The sequence below is a fragment of the Notechis scutatus genome, chromosome 8 (genome assembly GCF_049901735.1).
Source record: "Notechis scutatus isolate UNSWTSFEM ecotype Mainland chromosome 8, rNotScu1.2, whole genome shotgun sequence".
Taxonomy (NCBI): Eukaryota; Metazoa; Chordata; class Lepidosauria; order Squamata; family Elapidae; genus Notechis; species Notechis scutatus.
This window is the reverse complement of record NC_142016.1, coordinates 20,431,340-20,449,906: the sequence shown is the minus strand read 5'-3', so window position 1 is coordinate 20,449,906 and position 18,567 is coordinate 20,431,340. Positions and strand designations below refer to the sequence as shown.

At 42.2% G+C, this 18,567-nt stretch overlaps 1 protein-coding gene across 1 annotated transcript; it reads right to left on the bottom strand.

The window, feature by feature from the left end:
• Positions 1-1,841: 1,841 nt before the first annotated feature.
• Positions 1,842-18,325, bottom strand: PPP2R1A (protein phosphatase 2 scaffold subunit Aalpha). The gene is made up of 15 exons (XM_026684591.2): positions 18,024-18,325; positions 15,376-15,466; positions 14,293-14,393; positions 13,497-13,729; positions 13,211-13,358; positions 12,942-13,097; positions 12,589-12,703; positions 11,634-11,704; positions 11,041-11,175; positions 10,297-10,470; positions 9,875-9,935; positions 5,797-5,951; positions 5,350-5,492; positions 4,857-4,948; positions 1,842-3,299 (listed from the first exon to the last, which is right to left on the bottom strand). Exons 1-15 carry the CDS (start codon positions 18,174-18,176, stop codon positions 3,283-3,285), a joined length of 1,845 nt encoding a protein of 614 aa, XP_026540376.2. The 5' UTR covers positions 18,177-18,325; the 3' UTR covers positions 1,842-3,282.
• Positions 18,326-18,567: the final 242 nt, after the last annotated feature.

The window sequence follows — 18,567 nt, the reverse complement described above, 5'->3', positions numbered from 1 at the left end:
GAAATTTCGGGCATGGTGAGTGCAAACCTTTGCAGTTAGAATGAATAAAGGGAAAAAAAACAACTGGCTATGAATTGCTAAGCGTAGATGTGGGGAATTTCTCTTGGGAAATGTCTGCTTGCTTTGAAATGCTGTTTGTATATTTATAAATAAAACAAGTGGAATAAAGACATCACAAATCTCCTACACCTTCCCATCCAGAAAAACAAGACAAAAAAAAAAAAAAAAACAAAAACTGGAATGGGTGGTGGGGACCGGTTTAATTTTAATTTCTTGAATTAAAAACATCCCCAGGCTTCTGGCTGTTGATCCTGAAACCTTTGTTCTCCACGTTTGTCACAAAAAAGTACACAAATAAGGTTCTGACCACACCACAAGTACAAATCAATTCCGGGTGAAATGCTGGAAGATACATTATACACCAAGCACCAGGACTGGTTGGATTCAAGACCATGTTAAGGATGGCACAGTAACTTTCACTGGGAAGCCTCCACCCATTAAAAAAGAAATCCTACGCCATTTTCTTCATGAGTCAATTCTGCTCCCCCCCCCGCTTCTCCCCAGCCTAGCTGTTTGCACACTGTTAATTTTAACAACAGAAACTGATAAACCCGATTACACAAAAGGTAGATCCTTTCATTATGTCAAATGATGTAACAAATATAACAAGGCAGCTTTTTGTGTTTTGTTTGCCAAAAGTATGACTGGAATAGAAAAAGCAGGCAGAATAAACAAATGAATGTAGGCCCCGAGAATAATGACTTAAATCTTTCCAGAAGCTGAAGGACCTCATCCAGTTCCCAAGCAGCGTAACTATTCTCCAAGGTAGGTTTTTTCAGTTGCTTTCAGATGTGTGGAGGTCCACACATCTGAAAAACTGCAAGGTCCTTGGTGCTGAAGTCGGTTGCTTTCTTGCAGATGCGATGGCACTGATGATGCTGTCTAATACGGTAGTGAAATGTCTACAAGAAAAGCAACCAAACTCAAGGGCCCTACTGCTCAATGTTAGGATACAAATATCCTTTTCTATTGGTACATCTGAATGTGGCTCAGGTCAGGGACCCCTGCTCCAAGGAAATGCAACATGGAAATCAGCTTGATGAAAGCCAAAGCTGGACCAAATGCAGTGTTAGTTCTTCCGGAATCACACATTTTGGGAAATTTTAACATTTCAAACAGAGATTTAGGAATATACTAAAGGTGAGCTGTTACAAAAACTACTGAGATATCTGTGGAGGGAAGATAGTGAAGGAAAAAGTGTCATGCTTATGCAGGCAAAAAAATAAATAAAACGAAACCCCGAATGAGGAAATCCAACGCTGTACTAACACTCAAGTGATCTGTTTAAGAGAGAAAAGCGATCCACTGTCTTTCTTACATATGGAACGACTGAACTGTAACCTGAATAATAGGTCATTATTTAATAGACCTTGCACAATCTACCCAATTCCTCAGTCTCAATCAACCATCATTTTTTAAGATAAATAGCGGAGTGATAGTCCTCTGAACACGCCTGAATTACAGGAGTTCTCAACTTTTGCTTAGCGGTCGTTTGAAGTTACAATGGATCTCCGAAAGGTACTTATGACTGGATCCCAAAGTTTTGAATCCAGAGAAAAACATCCTATAGCAAACAATGGGTTTACTTAATGACCACCGCACTGGCAGGCCCAATTATAGTCATAAGCCGATGGCTACCCCCTCCTATTTTATTCCTGGCTGTGTTGGCTAGAACCGAAAAGACTTGAGATCCCAGGAATATCTGGGTGGCTGCTGGTTTTCCTCCGCACCCTCATTTTAAAAAGATTCACTGACTCAGCTTCAGTCTTTCAGCCTTGTTAAGTAACCATCGAGCATTTTATTAATCGGAGAGAGGAGGAAAAAAATAAAACAAGTGTACATGCACACACACACAAAATTCTGACATTTTTAAAATGACGTTCCGCTAATGGGAGCGAGAGAAACAAGTGTGTATGTGCCTGTGTGTTAAGGGATGAGTGGTTAGAACACACACTTCTTTCACAGGTCCAGTGCAAGTGTTAGAGACAACCAGAATAGGAACCCAAAGGTGCCAAAGGAAAGCTTGGGACATCGCTAAGGCAAAGCTGGAAGGGAAGAGGACGTTCTACAGGACAGAAATCAGAACTCCCATTCATCCATCAAGAGCTCATGGGGTCATCCAAGCCCTGCGGGAGCAAACCACCCAATGCCCCCTCTTCTCCCGCCAATGGATGTGTCTTTCATCAAAGAGCATCTTTTCATTTTGCACCACCAGAATTTGGGAAGGGTTCCCGTTTGGAAGTTCAGTGGGAATATGGGACTAAATTTAGCCTGGAGGTAGCATCCCCACTGTGATGGGCCAAAGTGAGTTGAGTTTTCTACTCTTCAGCCCATGTAAACTGCTCCACAGTTTGCTTGCTTTCTGTCTGTCTGTCTCTCTCTCTCTCTCATTCTCTCTCTCACACACACACACACACACACACACATCCCCATGTGCCAAATAGCTACCTCCTTCCAGCAAAGGCCAGGGAAAGGAAACGTATGGTGAACAGAAAGGGCACAGGAGAGAATCATGCAGAGGAACTGAGGAAACACCGTATCATGAAGCCTGATAGACCGAGAGATTTAAATCAAGGATTTAACTACCCTTCTACCTTCTCTGGAACAACAACAACAACAACAACAAAAAGGCGAGACGCTGCTCAGTTTGATTTTTTGAGTGAAGGAAAACGTTTCCATTGACTGATATAGTTCGACGCCAAGTTAGGAGGGAAAAAGGTGGCGGCTTTAATTATCGGGATGAAAACGGTAAGACGACCCGCCCAGGCCGAGCATGGATTGGGACAAAGCTCAACTGGGGGGTATCATGCACAGTTACAGGCTGCATGGCGGTGGCATTCCCATGCGAACTGTGGCCAAGAAGTGACAGGAGGCCTCAACCAATAGGTCTCTCCTTGCAAGTTTCAGAGAACTGGGGTTGGGGAGGTGTCACCTGTGCCGCCCCCCCCAGATGGCGGGAACAAAACTGTTAAGTTGAACCTGACTATTATGAGAAGGGGAGAAAATATCACAGCTGCCCTAGAAGGTTCTGAAAACACAGAGCTAAGAGGAGGAGGAGGAGGAGGGGCTCCCGAGAGGACAATAGTCAGCCATGGCCTAATTCCATCATGTACATCCAATAGGAGATGGGTGGGCTGGTCATAGACATGCAGGGAAAAGGGAGAAAAAATGGTTGGCCCAACAGCATCCAAGTTGGAGAGACAACAGAGCCAGGTCCCGGATTCAAACTAACGCCAACACTGTATGGGAGAGAGAGAGGAAAAGAGTGTATTAAATGTTAATGGTTTATGAAAGCTAATAATTTCATTAACCGCTATACATTCAGTTGTGCGGTGCCCATTGTATACCGTTACTCACAAATCATCATCATTTAACGGCCCCATTATCCCTTGCGGGGTGGAATCTGGGCAACTGAATGAAGCTACAGTGTTTACTGGCCGGATGCCCTTCCTGTCGCCAATGCGGAGTTTTGTTCAGCAGATATATTCTCAGTGTTCCCAGAGAGAGAAATATCTGCCTCTAGCTAGGATCGAACTGACAGCCTCCTGATTGAGAGGCGAGAGCCCCACCTCTAGGCCACTGCACAACTGCACTGTTACTCACAAACGCTAGCATTCATTGGAAAAGGGGAGTTTCAAGCCCAGACTCTCCCACTGTTCAGACTCCAGCTATTTAGGTGCTCACTGGTTGGTCCCTGCAGAGCGCAAGTGGGACCTTCTGCTACAACTTCCACATCATCTCAAACATATAGTAACTTGCCCTTAATCCCTGGCTCCTGACTAACTGTGTACACAGTTCCTCCTGTCTTTGGGAAGTGTGCTGCTCCGAGAGTCCAAGGAAGCCAACCCTGAAATATCAGGGGATCGAGATTTTGAGAAGATTCACATCTTTGGTGCTACGAAACTCTTGCCCAGGCCTGAGCTTCTGCTTATTGCACTTTCCACAAATATTTCCCCAAAGGGAAACTAGATGCTGACTTTGAGGTAATTTTAGGAAGCAATCCTTACAAATAAAATTAGCCTGCTTGTTCAAGCTTAGGCTCAAGTTCACAAGCACCCCATAGATTTCCCTCTCTAAAGTGGTTACAAAGCTGCTGAATCCAAGAAATTTCTCCTGGAAACCTCCTGCTGGAAACAGCTAATAGCAGGAAAAACAAAGGACCAGATTCATTCAAAGGTCCAGCTGAATGCCAAGTGAGCTGGAAGTCACCTTGGAAACAGAAATTTAAAGATGAAGCCTAAAGAAAAGAGAAGGTTTATTATGTCCATCCTCCACGGGGACTTTCCATGGTAAGAATTAGGCAGACGTCTAGTGAGAAAGAAAGAAAGAAAGAAGGAAGAAAGAAAGAAAGAAAGAAAGAAAGGAAAGAGAAAGAAGAGAAAGAAAAAGAGGAAAGAGAAAGGAAAGAAAGAAAGAAAGGAAAGAGAAAGGAGAAAGGAGGAAAGAAAGAAAGAAAGAAAGAAAGAAAGAAAGGAAAGAAAGGAAAGGAAGGAAAGAAAGAAGAAAGAAGGAAGGAAAGAAAGAAAGAAAGAAAGAAAGAAAAAGAAGAAAGAAAGAAAGAAAGAAAGAAAGAAAGAAAGAAAGAAAGAAAGAAAGAAAAAGAAAGAAAGAAAGAAAGAAAGAAAGAAAGAAAGAAAGAAAGGAAAGGAAAGGAAAGAAAGAAAGAAAGAAAGAAAGAAAGAAAGAAAGAAAGAAAGAAAGAAAGAAAGAAAGAAAGAAAGAAAGAAAAAAGAAAAGAAAGGAAGAAAGGAAAGAAAGAAAGAGGAAGGAAGGACCATTAGGGACAGCACACTCACCAGTCAGAGCTTCCTGGGCAAAGTATTTGACATCCACATCAGGGTCCTGGGTGAGTTTCTCTAGCACTGGCTTTACTTCATTTTGAAGGGTGCTGGAGGAAAAAAAAAAGACAGGCAAGGAATGAGGAGGAGGAGGAGGAAGTAGGCAGAAGACAAGGCCTGTATCTAAGGTTTTCCAAAGCCTCAGTATTTTCACTACAGCAACAGCACTTATATACCGCTTCACAGCCCACTCTACAGTTTACAGAGTCGGCCTCTTGCCCCCAACAATCTGGGTCCTCATTTTACCGACCTCGCAAGGATGGAAGGCTGAGTCAACCTTGAGCCGGCCAGGATCAAACTCCTGGCTGTGGGCAGAGTTTAGCTTGCAATGCTGCCTTCTAACCACTGTGCCACCATGGCTCCTATCTCTTCCCTTCATTTCCTCCCATCCCAGTTATCAAGATATGCTCCAAACCCGGATGGCATCAACAACAGTCATTGTTCTCCGTACCTGTTATCCAAGATTGGTCCAATTTTTTGAAGTGATTTGGCTACATTGAAGCGAACATTTGCTACTGCATCGCCGGCCATCCGCAATACCGTGGGAAGCATGTGCTTGGTGGTGATTTCCTGCCCACAGACCTCTGACAGCACCTAGCAAAGGAAGATCCATGAGGGTAGATCAAAGGCCCTGTGCAACTTGGACCTGATGAGCTTTCATTATTTAAGAAGGTTGCTGTTACGGAGCTAGGCTTATGCTGGCCCTTGTTCTTCAGCTCTTTGATTCAGTTCCCTAACAAGGCAAGTGCTCTCCCTAGCCAGAAAACCCTAAATCCCTCCCAGGGAGGGCAAGGACAATTCTTAACTCATAGTTCATACACTGACTTGCATGCACCTCTTTCCACATCCCCTGAATTGGTCCCACTTCTTCTTCTCGCTCATCCCTTCCCCGACTCACATTGATGCAGAACAGCGTAGTCATGCGGTGTAGATAGTTGGGGTCATTGGACATGGCTAACACCTTGGGGATGATGGTGGCATGGGCCCAGTCCTTGCCAAACTTCTCTACAAGCTTCTTAAGGTTACTGGTGGCTGCTTCTCGGATGGCATAAACTGCACGAGGAAAGACACCGGACAGGTTAAAGCTAGAACACATATTCTAGAATAGCAACAGAATAGAAGACTAAGGGAGTTCTTGCTGTAATACTTGAGACCTGATTTGAGATATAGCTGCAGTAATCACATGATTTTGTTTCAATAGGTGAACTCTGGAGCACAAAGAGATATTCAGGGATATGGGAGAGTGTCGAAGATTATGAGAAAAAAAATAACCGTAAGATTTCGTGTTTTTTTTTTAAAAAAATCCTCTCTCTAAAATGCAGAGATAAAATGCAGAAGTGTGAGGTGCTCTCTGAGTTGGCTTGTTTTCTGGCCGATGTTTCATTACCCTAAGTAGGTAACGTATTGGTGGTAGTCAAAGAGGAAAAAAAAAAGTTCAGATAAGAGCAACTAAGATCATCAAAGGCCAGGAGACTAAAACGTATGAAGAACGGCTGCAGGATTTGGGTTTGGCTAGTCTAGAGAAAAGAAGAATTAGGGGTGAGAAGATAGCAGTATTCCAATATTTGAGAGGCTGCCACAAAGAACAGGGAGTCAAATTATTCTCCAAAGCACTGGAGGGCAGGACAAGAAACAAATGGTTGGAAACTACCGTAATCAACCTGGAATTAAGGCGAAACTTAATTCTAACAGACAGGACAATTAACCAGTGGGATGGCTTGCCTTTAGAAATCATGGGCGTTTCATCACTGGAGGTTTTTAAGAAGAAACTGGACAGTCACTTGTCTGAAATGGTACTATAGGTTCTCCTGCTTGAGGAGGGGGCTGCACTAGGAGTCCTCCAAGATTCTGTTCTGTTTTATTCTTCATTCCAAATTCTATTTTAGTCATTCCAAATTCTATTCTATTCATTCCATGTTGTTCTGTTCTGTTCTTCATTCCCTATTCTATTTCTATTCTATTCTATTCTATTCTATTCTATTCTATTCTATTCTATTCTATTCTATTCTATTCTATTCTATTCCTATTCCTATTTCTATTCTATTTCTATTCTATTCCTATTCTTATCCCTATCCCTATCCCTATCCCCATCCCCTAATTAGGGAAATGAAATGTCTGCAAGAAAACAAGCAAGCTCAGAGAGCACCAGGGACCCCTCATTTCAACTCTGAGCTATAAATATTCTCCTTTATCAGAGAGAGTGGCTGTGTGTGTGTGTCTATTGTGCATTTGACACTGGCCAAATTACTGTTCTTTGGTGGAACAGTATCTATACGTTTTCTTGGAACACAGCATGGGAAACCAGTTCTATTTTATGCCACAGGCAGCATTTCTAATTGAGCTGACTGTATTCTTTGACAGTCTGCGTTACCTCTTTCCTATCCAACTGGAACTGATGGTAGATGAACCTGAAATATAATGGCGAGAGCTTTGCGACAGTTAGCTTCCACCGGCAATTTATATCCTCATTTAATGCTGTAGCTACTCTGTACCTATCCCAGAAATAACTGAAACGGACAGTGAATTTCTAGGTTGAAAATGAGCTTTTAACCATGTTATATAATTACCAATCAGAGCTTGAACTCACTGTTGGTAGTACATTTTATTAGGCGAGAATGAGACCAAAAAGTGAAAATTCACTGTTATCATTAATGTGAAGCGGTACAAAATACAATAAAAATAAACTGAAAATTATATGAATGCTGCATGCTGAATAATCAAAGTTTGAAATTGGGAGGGGGGGGGGAAGACGAGAAAAGCTAGTGTGTTGTAATGTTTTTTTTCCTAATGTACTTGCATTAAATCTGTATTTAATTGCTAGAAAAGATTATCCCATTAAATGCAGAAATGTGACTCAACCTCTTTTACTTTAGTGCTAAAAGCTCTCAGTGATTCATTTTCTCGGCTGGAGAAAATTGCTGACACAATGGATCCCATTAATTCTGAAATATGCTTTCAGTGCTTTAGATTACTAGTTGGGGAAAAGCACTCTGAATTTTAAAAATGTGGGCCAAGAGCCAAATAACTAGTTTAACTTATTATTCTCCCCTTGAGCTACAGCCTCTTTCTTCTACAGGTACAGTAATTGGGATGAATTGCATGAAAATTTGGTCTGGTGATTTAAGGCGCCAGCCTGCAAACTAGGAGACAGTGAGTTCTAGTCCCAGCTTAGGTAATGAAAGCTGGCTGGATGACTTTGGGCCAGTCACCCTCTCTCAGTCCAGCACACCTCACAGGGTTGTTGTTGTGGAGAAAATAGGGGAAGGAAGGAGTATTAGGTTTGTTTTATCCCGATGAAGGCGGGATAAAAATCAACCGATCAAATAAATCTTTAGCAGTTGAGATGAAAGAAAGTGTGCTTCTATTCCTATGAGACATTTACATTTCTTTAAAAAAAAAACCTGATTCGTAACTTCCATTAGATACCCACGAAACAGTTTTCTAAGTGGTTTACAATAAGAGTAAGTTATAAACAATGAAATTGATCCACAAACTAAATATCTAGGGGCATTTAAGTATATGAAGAGTTAGCACATGAAAAACCAGTGACAGAAGAATACAAAAAACAGTCTTTCCTAAAGATATTATTCCAAGGATTCAGTAAAAAAAAGAACTTTATAATTATAAGTTATACACTGTCCTGCACTGACTGGGAGCCACTGAAAGCTTTTTCTCGGATGATCTCACGTTCAGTATGGAATATGTAAAAAGTGCTAACTCTGTTCAAATATCCTACGCAATAACTCCACAGTTTACCAGATAACCCTGATTGCGCTATATTCTCCATCCAAAGAATGGAGAACTGAGGAAAAGCTTCCGGTCCAGATGAAGCTGCAGCTGCCATCATTAGCTAAAATTAAAGATGCCCTGAAGCTATTAATGCTTTTAGAGATAAATACAAAATTAATCGCCACTCCATTTCAATACTCGATTTACAACCATCATGAAGGCTGCCAGTGGTCCATCACATGACCAACCTGATTTTAAGACCTTTTTTTCCCCCCAATTGTTAAGCAAATCCATTGCTTGCTGTAGCTGGAGGATTTTTTTTTTTTGGCCAAATATCGGAAACTAGCATGATACCCGTGCATCGCTATGAAACTATGCGGTCGGGCTTAGTTTTGGGGGAGGAAAATAAGGAAGAAATTCTGCCTCTGCCTACCAGCATCCATTGATATTCATCTGGCTAGCGTCCAGTCAGTGTGTGAGAGAGTTGAGGGCTGTTTGGAAACTAAAATAGTCATTTGCTGTGTGAGCAAGGAGACAGCAAGGAGCCTGGGCATAGCTTAGCTCAACTGTTCTGTACTAAAGCTGCTTGGTGCTGTGAAACAGAAACTGAAACAGAAACTCCTCTACTTTTGCATTTGGAACAGATTTCTTTTCAGGTGGGGAGGGGAAGAAGAACTCCTTAGCACCAGAGCGTGTTAACAATAATAATATATGAAATACTAATGCTCTGATGGTCATTTTGAAAAATCCTTTCTTAGTGAGCACCTAGTAAGGCGAAATACCAAGAGCACCTATGTGCCAAATTTCAAGTTTGTAAGCTTTATGGTTCTGGAGATTTTGTGATGATGATGCGTGAGTGGTATTTCGCCTTTATATATACTAGATAAATAAATGCCAGGTTTTTTGGCAAAATCATTGCAAATCGAGATCATTTGACCATGGGGATGCTACAAGTGGCCATAAACATAGGCCAGATGCCAAGTGCTCCAGATATGGTCATATAATTTAGGGAGGGTGGGGGCAGGGCACACATCAGAACTTTGGAACCAGGTAGTAAGCACCTTTCGGATGTCTCCTAAGCAACTGGTCGTAAGTGAAAACTACCTGTAAAAATACAGCTGCCTTCAGATTTGGCACTGTACCTTCCTTGACATAGAAGCAATGTGCACAAATGCAAACCAAGGTTACAGGAGATGACTGGTAAAGGAGAAACTAACCAATATCAGCCATCAAGATTTGAGTCTTACCATGATCCACTAGCCAGGCCATGCAAAGGGAGTTTAGCTTCTCATCAAAGAATTCCACCCCCTGAAGACAGGGAACATTAAAGTGACAGCAAATGAATCATCAGCAAGGATTACAAATTGCGAGGTTACAAATAAGGTTATAAAATTTTCACCGTTTTACAAAAAAAACAAAAAATCAACAGAACAAAAACATGAATCTGGAGAAACAGGGCAACCCAGTAGATGGGTCATCAAACTTGGAAGATCTTGACAAAACAGATCTAGCAGACCTATTAATCAGAGAAAAGCAGGAACTCTACAACCACCTGCGGCTATTCACATTCTAACTGATTTAATAATGCCCAGGTTGCTGAGTAAAAAGCTCAAACGTTTGCAGTTATTTTCAAAAGGTCAAAACAAAACAAAACAAAACCCACACTCACCAGCTGTCCAGCCAACAGGGGCATGTACTCAATAATAGCTAACCGCACACGCCACTTGGCATCCTCTGCCAACTCCACAATTGCTGGCAGCAGAGACTGAGACAACTGCCGGATGCCAATCACTTCATTCACACAGTCCAGGTTGGAGATTATGTTGAGTCGGACCTCAGGGCACTGCAGAAAAGATAAGAATGGAGTAGAACCACTGTCTTAATTGTCATTTCTAAAATGCTTCCTGTCCTGCTAGTTTAAGGGGAGGTTCCTAAGAACTCAGATAAGATGAAAAAAGGAACGGAAGTTAAATTTTCAACTTTCTGATTAGCTAAAAGATGGCAATACTAATGTAACTAGTTATAAGGTTTGGGAAAAAAATAATCCTGTACCATAATTGATACTATTCAGAAAACTATTCATCCTAGAATTAGGAAATGTCTCCTATAAATGATCTAAGATTTAACTAGTGGTGAATGTACATGCCTTAGTACTAACTCAAGTGTTTTTCAACTGTGGCAACTTTTCAAAACAGATTTCAACTCGCAAAATTCTGGGGATTGAAGTACCGCACATCTTTAAGTTGCTAAAGTTGAGAAACATGACACCAACCAATAGATTTTCTTTAATTATTCTTACTCACTAATCTCAGTGCAGTGAAGCCACCTGAGCAGATAACACTATTGTTCACCTGCAAGAGTTACCCACCAAGACTCTTAAGTGACGTCAAAAAGGGGAGGGGGGAATACTCACCTCATCTTTGAGCTGAGCCAGGAAGAGAGGCAAAAGATGCTCAATTGTGTTGTCCTTGCCCAGAATAGGAGACAATCCCATGATCACGGATGCCAAAGCTGATTTCACATGCTGATTGGCATCTGATACTAGTTCCTAAGTGATAAGACACAACAAACTATTTATGCAATGCCTCCGATGTCACTGCCTTTATACACACACCACTGCTGCCATCTTATTTGTTGATTGCAATAAAACTGGAATATTTAAATACAGATCCATAAGCCAATGTATTCACAGCAATGGAATATTGGAATACAGTTCAATAAAACAATGTTGAACTTTTACAATCAGGCACTCAAAGACACACATCTACAACATACACTCATAGAGGAAGTCAGTCAAACTCCCTCTACAATTTGGTCACCTTGTGAACATCAATATCTTAGAGGCAGATGCAAGCACTCACATTCCTTGTACTTGTCCTCTTTAAGAACAACTCCATGCCTTCTTCAGCCTTCCTGCATGCATGACTTTGATTGGACCAACTAAAACTATGAGCTGCTGATGCTTATAAGAATTGCTCAAAAGTTACTAGAGAAGGTGGTACATACCTTGATACAGGGCAAAATCTGGGTCATGATGATATTTTCACGGCAATCGGGAGACAAATTCTCACAGAATTCTTGGGAAAGAAAGATGGGAGAAATAAGAATTTCACTGCAGATTTCACCCAGGTAATATTTTTTTTCTAATTATTAACTGAGTACTTAAATCTCTCCAGCCCAACATAAGACACCCTATACTCATCTATGAAACTATATACAAAAATATTCCTGAACTCCGTTCTGAAAACTTAAGTCTTCCTACAGCTGGATCCAGACAATTTTCTTATGTTTACATCATCAAGAGGCTGCCTAAAACAATTACACAACTAGATTTATTTAATGAATCAAAATTCTTCTTTTCTTGCCCACAAGTCTATCCCTTTCAGAAAGCCTTTGCACAGGTAGTCCTTGATTTACAAGTCAAACTGGGACTACAGTTCGCACTGCTAAACAAGGCAGTTGTTTAGTGAGTCACGTCCAATTGTATGACCTTTTTTTGCCATGGTCAAGTGAATCACTGTGGATAAGTAAATCATAAAGTTGTTAAAAATGAATTCTGCTTCCCCCATTGACTTTGCTTGTAAAAAAAGCCAGCTAGGAAGGTTGCAAATGACCATGGGACACTGCAACTGTTTTAAATGCAAGTTGGTTGCCAAGCACCCAAATTTTGATCACGTAACTATGGGGATGCTGTAACGCAGGGGTCTCCAACCGTGGCAACTTTAAGCCTGGAAGACTTCAACTCCCAGAATTCCCCAGCCTGGGAGTTGAAGTCCTCCAGGCTTAAAGTTGCCAAGGTTGGAGACCCCTGCTGTAACGGTTTCAAGCCACTTTTTTTTTTTTTTGCAGTTTTGCTGTAACTTTGAACTGTTGCTAAGCGAACGGCTGTAACTCGAGAGCTACCTGTACGGGAAAATTCTATATAAATATCAAGACAATATCGCCATTGATTAAAAATAACCTTTGACTTTGCTGGAAGCTGCTGCTCGCACTTCAGCTTCACAGTCTTTCATGAGATTCTGGAAGGCCGGGACCAAGTCAGTTTTTGTGATTTCTGGCCCAACAGCTTTTTGGAGCTATAGGGAGGGAGAAAAAAAAAAAGAAACAGTCCCCAAACTGACCACGCAAACACTCCAAACAGCAAAACATTCCTCCCTGTCAGAAAGAATTCTACCCCGAAAACTCTTGGTCCACAGAACTGACAGTGGTGGGCAGAAAAACAAAAGCACTGGTACGTTTTTAGCATTTCCGGTCATTTCACTTTCAAAAATGAAACGAATACAATCTTCCAACTACAAAAATATTGGTACAAACCTCTGTGAACTTCTCAGCCACCATGTAACGGACTCGCCACGATTTATCCTCGGCTGCTTGTCGTAACGTCGGCATCACCAAGGACTCCAGGTCCTCCTGAAGCAGCAGCTGAGCAATATTGACACAGGCCTCCACGGCCAACAAGCGCACAGAGTCCTGTGTGTAACATGGAAGATCTTCCTCACAAAGAGCACAAGGGTAGACAGCTCACCCCTCGGGGTCAGCTTGCTCCCTTTATCACCCCAAAGCTAACACAAGGCCATGCTGACCTGCTCGTCAGACGCCAGGTTCGAAAACATGGGAATGATCTCGCTTTTGACATATTCCAGTTCCAAGACCTTGGCAAATTCGCCCAGTTTGGAGGCTGCAGCTCGCCTCACCATTGGAGTATCATCTGAACACAAGTTTCGGAAATATCTGCCAAAAAAAAAAAAAAAAAAGGAAGGTAGAAACGTATTAACTGCAACATACTGGGACAGGAAGAATGTCTTCTGTTTTGACTATTCAGAATTTTATCCTGGGGTCCCAATTTGGATTGCAAGGCCCTTGACTTACTGGCGGAGGTCAGCTTTAACTGAGCTGGAAACTCGGGGATAACAGACGCTGAAGAGGCCACAAGCAGAGGTGCGAGAGGTGAACCAGTCACCCCCGGCCAGGCGCTTCACCAGGGGCACAAAGTGAGCCTCAAGGTCAGCTGGAGAATGTTCATTGGAGGTTGCCCTCAGGGACTCCACGGCCTTGTCCCGCACCACCGTCTCCTCGACCGTAGCAAGGCTTTCGAGTGGGGGCTGGAGAAAGGAGGAGGAAATGGCGCATTACATGTGCATCTTACATGAGCCACCAGGAAGGAAAAACAAAAGAGCTCTACGATAATTTAATTACTGCCTTGTTCGTTTGGGTTCACCATAAGAATTTATGTAATTCCGCTCTTTTTTGAGAAGAGGAAAAGGTAAGAAAGTCTACACGGGGAGCAAGGAATATGACCAAAAATTGGGATTTGTACGTTCAAATGGGAAAAGTTACATTCCAGTCATACAGTTCTATCTGGGTGCAATTCAAGCATTTTGGGGGAAAAATTCCCATATACCATCAAATCCACCAATATAGTGTCAAACAATGTTCACCAAATATCATTTTAACACTTTTATTAATTTGGTAAGGGATACACATTTTCTTTACTAATTAACCAAACCACCCTAAACCACCCAGGCTAACTTCTTAGCAGTTTGGTCATCTCTGGGCGTTTAACAATATGCATGTCCCAATTTCATCTTTTGGAAGGAACAGTTCATTTTCTCTCTGTTTTAGTCAGGCTTCCCGAGTCCTTCACAGAAACTGGCCTATAACTTACCAACAAGCAGTGGACATACTCAGGTCCCCCGACCAAAGCTGTAAATGTTCCCAGTTGTTCTGCCAGAGCAAGTAACACTTCATCCTCATCATAAATAGTGTCTGCAAGAAGTTAAAAAATGAGAAACCAACAAAAAGTAAGACAAAGCTTGTATATTTTTAGAACAAAAAATGGAAAGTGGCAATTCCATTTTATTTTATTATCCTTCCATATGTACAGGCAGCCAAAATGAGTCTCTGAATAGCTCGACTGATATTTATTTTTAAGTAATAAATATTCATTCATTTATATAGTAATATAAATGACTATGAGAAATTACATTTTAAGAAATCTAATGAGAGATCTGAAGTAATACCAATGAACCATGGTAGAACCATGTCCAAATTTAACATCAATATTTTACAAACTGTCCTGGGAAGATCCAAGAAACAATACTGGGCAAAATTTGAATAGTTTAGAACATAGAATACTCTATACAACTTCCAAGGGTAACCTTGGTGACACTGCTTACAGGATATAATTCCATATCTGTTCAACTATAATTTCAATCAACCCCAGGCCAGCATGATCAATGGTCAGGAATGGAGCTATTGGGCAAAATGTCTGGCATGTTTCATGTTAGAGGAAGTGTGGCATACAATTTCAGACTTGATTGCTGTGAGATACAGGTCCAGGGACAATGTATTTCCACAGATTTTTTTTTCCGGTTTATAAATAAAGATAATTAACTTATTTAAATATTACTTGTTACTACCATTTCTGGTGACAAATGAAAATTGAAGTGAGGAGATTTACTTTTCATAAAGAGGATCATTTGACAACTGAAACATCCCTGAGTTAATGCAGATCAGCAAAGATTTAATCCCAGTGAAATTTCACTCCCCACATAGTCTTTGGCAGATTCTGGGATTCTATCAATGAGCATGGAGTAAAGGATATCACAGTACTTTGCAGGATCTTCATGCTCACAGAGCAGGCACACTGCAATCCTCAAAAATAAATGACTGGAACAGAAATATGCCCAAATTGTCTCTGGGCTAGTTCCACATTCTATTGCCTATCTTGCCGGGTATTTTCATTTACCTGTGAGAAAAGGCAAGAGTTCGCTGCGCGTCCTCTCAACGCCCAAGGCCAGTGCAATGGTAGAGAGTTTCTTTATGCTATTCAGACGAAGCTGCATATGGGAGGGAGAAATGCAAGGAACAGATTCATACAGATGAAGCTTAGGAGAAAACTGCCAGTTCTGTCTGAATGCTGAATACTGGCTTTGCAGATAACTGAAACTATTATGGCACTAAAGCATTCCATTTTTGTATTCATTTTCTTAATCCACCCACATGGCAGCAGGTGCCCCTTTGCACATACTTATTCAAATCTGTATTGCTCTGCTCTTCTACAGTATATATTTACCGATATACAGATAGTATGTATGGTTAACATAAACCACATTTTTAAACTACTAGAACTGTTTTGTTCCAATTTTATGAACAGGTGTCAGCTCCTTGCCTGTGTGTCTAGTGCATGTTGACTTCTGAATCTTTCTACAAATTATAACAATATGAACTGTCAAGATCTCCAACTGAATAACCCTGATCGTATACTACTAAGATATAATGACAAGATATAATGACTATAACTGCACTCAGCAAGACTTCACCTTTTTCCTTTTTTTCCTCACACAAAAGCTACAGAACTGCTGTTTAGATCTGGTGACTAATATATAGTAATGCTTTTATTCTGCATTTACCTGTGGTACCCTTTAAGGTCAGATATGTATTATCTATGTAAAAAATACAGACTGCTCTTTTAGATGACCATTTAGCGCTATCCTGGTGGATTGCTTCCATTCATTTCCAACAGGCACTGGTTTTCTTTTCAAGTGAGGCATGTATGAGTGTAAACTGGAAAAGAAATGTGACAGCAGTGGGGGCAATATCTTCGAACACCAAGATGATGTTTTTCCTCCCCTACCATTGCTGGGTTATTCAATTGGAGATGGCTAGTTTAAGGTTCAGATGCATATAGTTGTATCCCATTCTGCTGAATTAGTTCAGTTTCGAGAGTCTGATTGATCATCTATGACCTATTACTTGATGTTTATATGTACACTGTGATGTATGTTGCATAAGGATACATTATATGTATCCTTGTGTGTCCAATCACACTTGGCCAATAAAGAATTCTATTCCGTTCTATTTCTGTCCTGAAATAACACAGGCCTCACTGCCTAGGAGGTTCATTTGCTCCAAGTACTGAGATTTACCAGCATCCAGAAAAGACTATGCACCTCTTAACTCAATTCCATCATCTTGTTTGCTCTTATTTCATTGCCAGGCCATATTTCTCAACCATGGGACAGCTATAGGATGCATGAACTTCAATTCCTCAGTTTCCCCAGCCAGCAGTTGAAGCCCTTGCATCTTACAGTCACCAAGCTTGATAGATACTGAGCCAATAAACAGACTGGAAGCATTTTACAGCACATAAGGTGGCTGAATCCTGCTGGCTGGCTGGCTACCTACCAGACCAAGTGAGTCTCAACCGTAAAGCTGCTCCTGCAACAAGAGAACTCCAGGTGATTAGGTTTTTTTTTCTTCCTTGCATATCCACAGCAGCGTCCCAAAGTTGCTTTTTACAAGAGGCAACTGGACTTTCTGGTGTTTTTCTTCGAAGACGTTTTGTCTCTTGGAAAAAAAGCACCTTTGGGACAAAGTGGCTAAGGCTTACTTTTTTAAATTAATTTTTTATTTTGTATCCTGCCTTTATTATTTGGGGGATAACCATGACCTGGATGACAAGAGAATCTCCATAGAGCATTAACCGGTGGAACAGAAGTTGCCTTCAGAAATTGTGGGCGCTCCATCACTGGAGGTTTTTAAAAGAAGAGCCTGGACAGTCCCTTGTCTGAGATGGTCTAGAGTTCTCCTGCTTGAGCAGGGGGTTGGACTAGAAGACCTCCAAGGTCCCTTCCACCTCTATTCTGATTTGAAACATCTACAGCGAAGAGAATGACCGGACCGGCCTTTTCTCAAACAGAGACGCCCCAGAAAGCTCAGGATTGTGGGAGATGAAGAGCCACACACACCTGGAGGGCATCCACCCGGAAGCCAGTGGGGTGGGGAGGGAAGACTCCACCCCTTCCTCAACCATCAAGGGCTACCCTCCATCACGGCATCCTCTATTGACAGCCCCTCCCTTACCGTCTTTCATGGAGAGGGAACCCCCGGGGGGCTAAAACATCCCCAGCAAGGAAATGCCAGAACCAGGAAACCATCCTAGCGGCTGGCCCAGGCTCTTCACCGATTGGCTAGGAAGCTTGAATAGAACTAGGCAACGACCCAATCAGAACCCTCCGCTCTCTTCTCCCCCCCCCCAACCCCCAAGTACGCTTTGTAAAAGAAGACGACCTGCCTCCCATTCTTCCACCACCCCCGCCCCCCAGAAAGAAATGGGTGGCCCAACCAATCGCGCGGCTGCTTGCATTGCCGCAGGAGGTGGTGGGGGACAGATAATACGGCCCCTCTCATTAGCCACCCCCTTTCCTTTTGGTGTTCTCTCGCGACCAATCAGGGTCCGTTTCTCAGCACTCCCATCCGGGTTTCTCAGATAAAAGACTGTCCCCGATTGGTCATCGTGCCGGGAGTTGGGTTTTCGGGCCTGAAATCTTCTCCCTGGCGGCTGGGTTTTCCCCCTCTCAGCAACAGCTGAAGGCCCACCGAATCGGGCCGTACCTGAACGTCCTCGTTCCGCAGCTCATCGATCAACACAGCGATAGGATAAAGGGAGTCATCTCCATCGGCGGCCGCCATCTTAGCTCCCGGCTCCTCTTCTGAAGACTCCGCGGGGTTCTCACTGTTGCTTTGCAGGGGCGGGTGAGAGGCCATTGGTTCCTCGGGTTGTCACTCTGTCTTATGTGAGAAGCTGATTGGATTCTTTTTAGACGAGTTCCCCGTTTCCGATCTTCTAATTTAGCATAGCTGTCTATCTGTCATTAGGTTTCTTGTTCTTCATTGGACAGATATTTCAGAACTGCGCCGCCCACAAAGAGATTTGGGGAATTAGGTCGTTTACGCCCGCCTCTTTTTCATCTCAATTGGTTAGATGGACTATATTCCCGCCTTTTTCCGATTCATAATAGGATCTTTATTCTCTATTCATTCTGTTACAAGGCTCACAAAGGACTATGGAATAGTCCCGCCCCCTGGAATGCAATCTTAACTCCGTCTTCCGATTATGGAGAGGCGATTAGGCAATGGTTTTGAGGGACAGCTCATA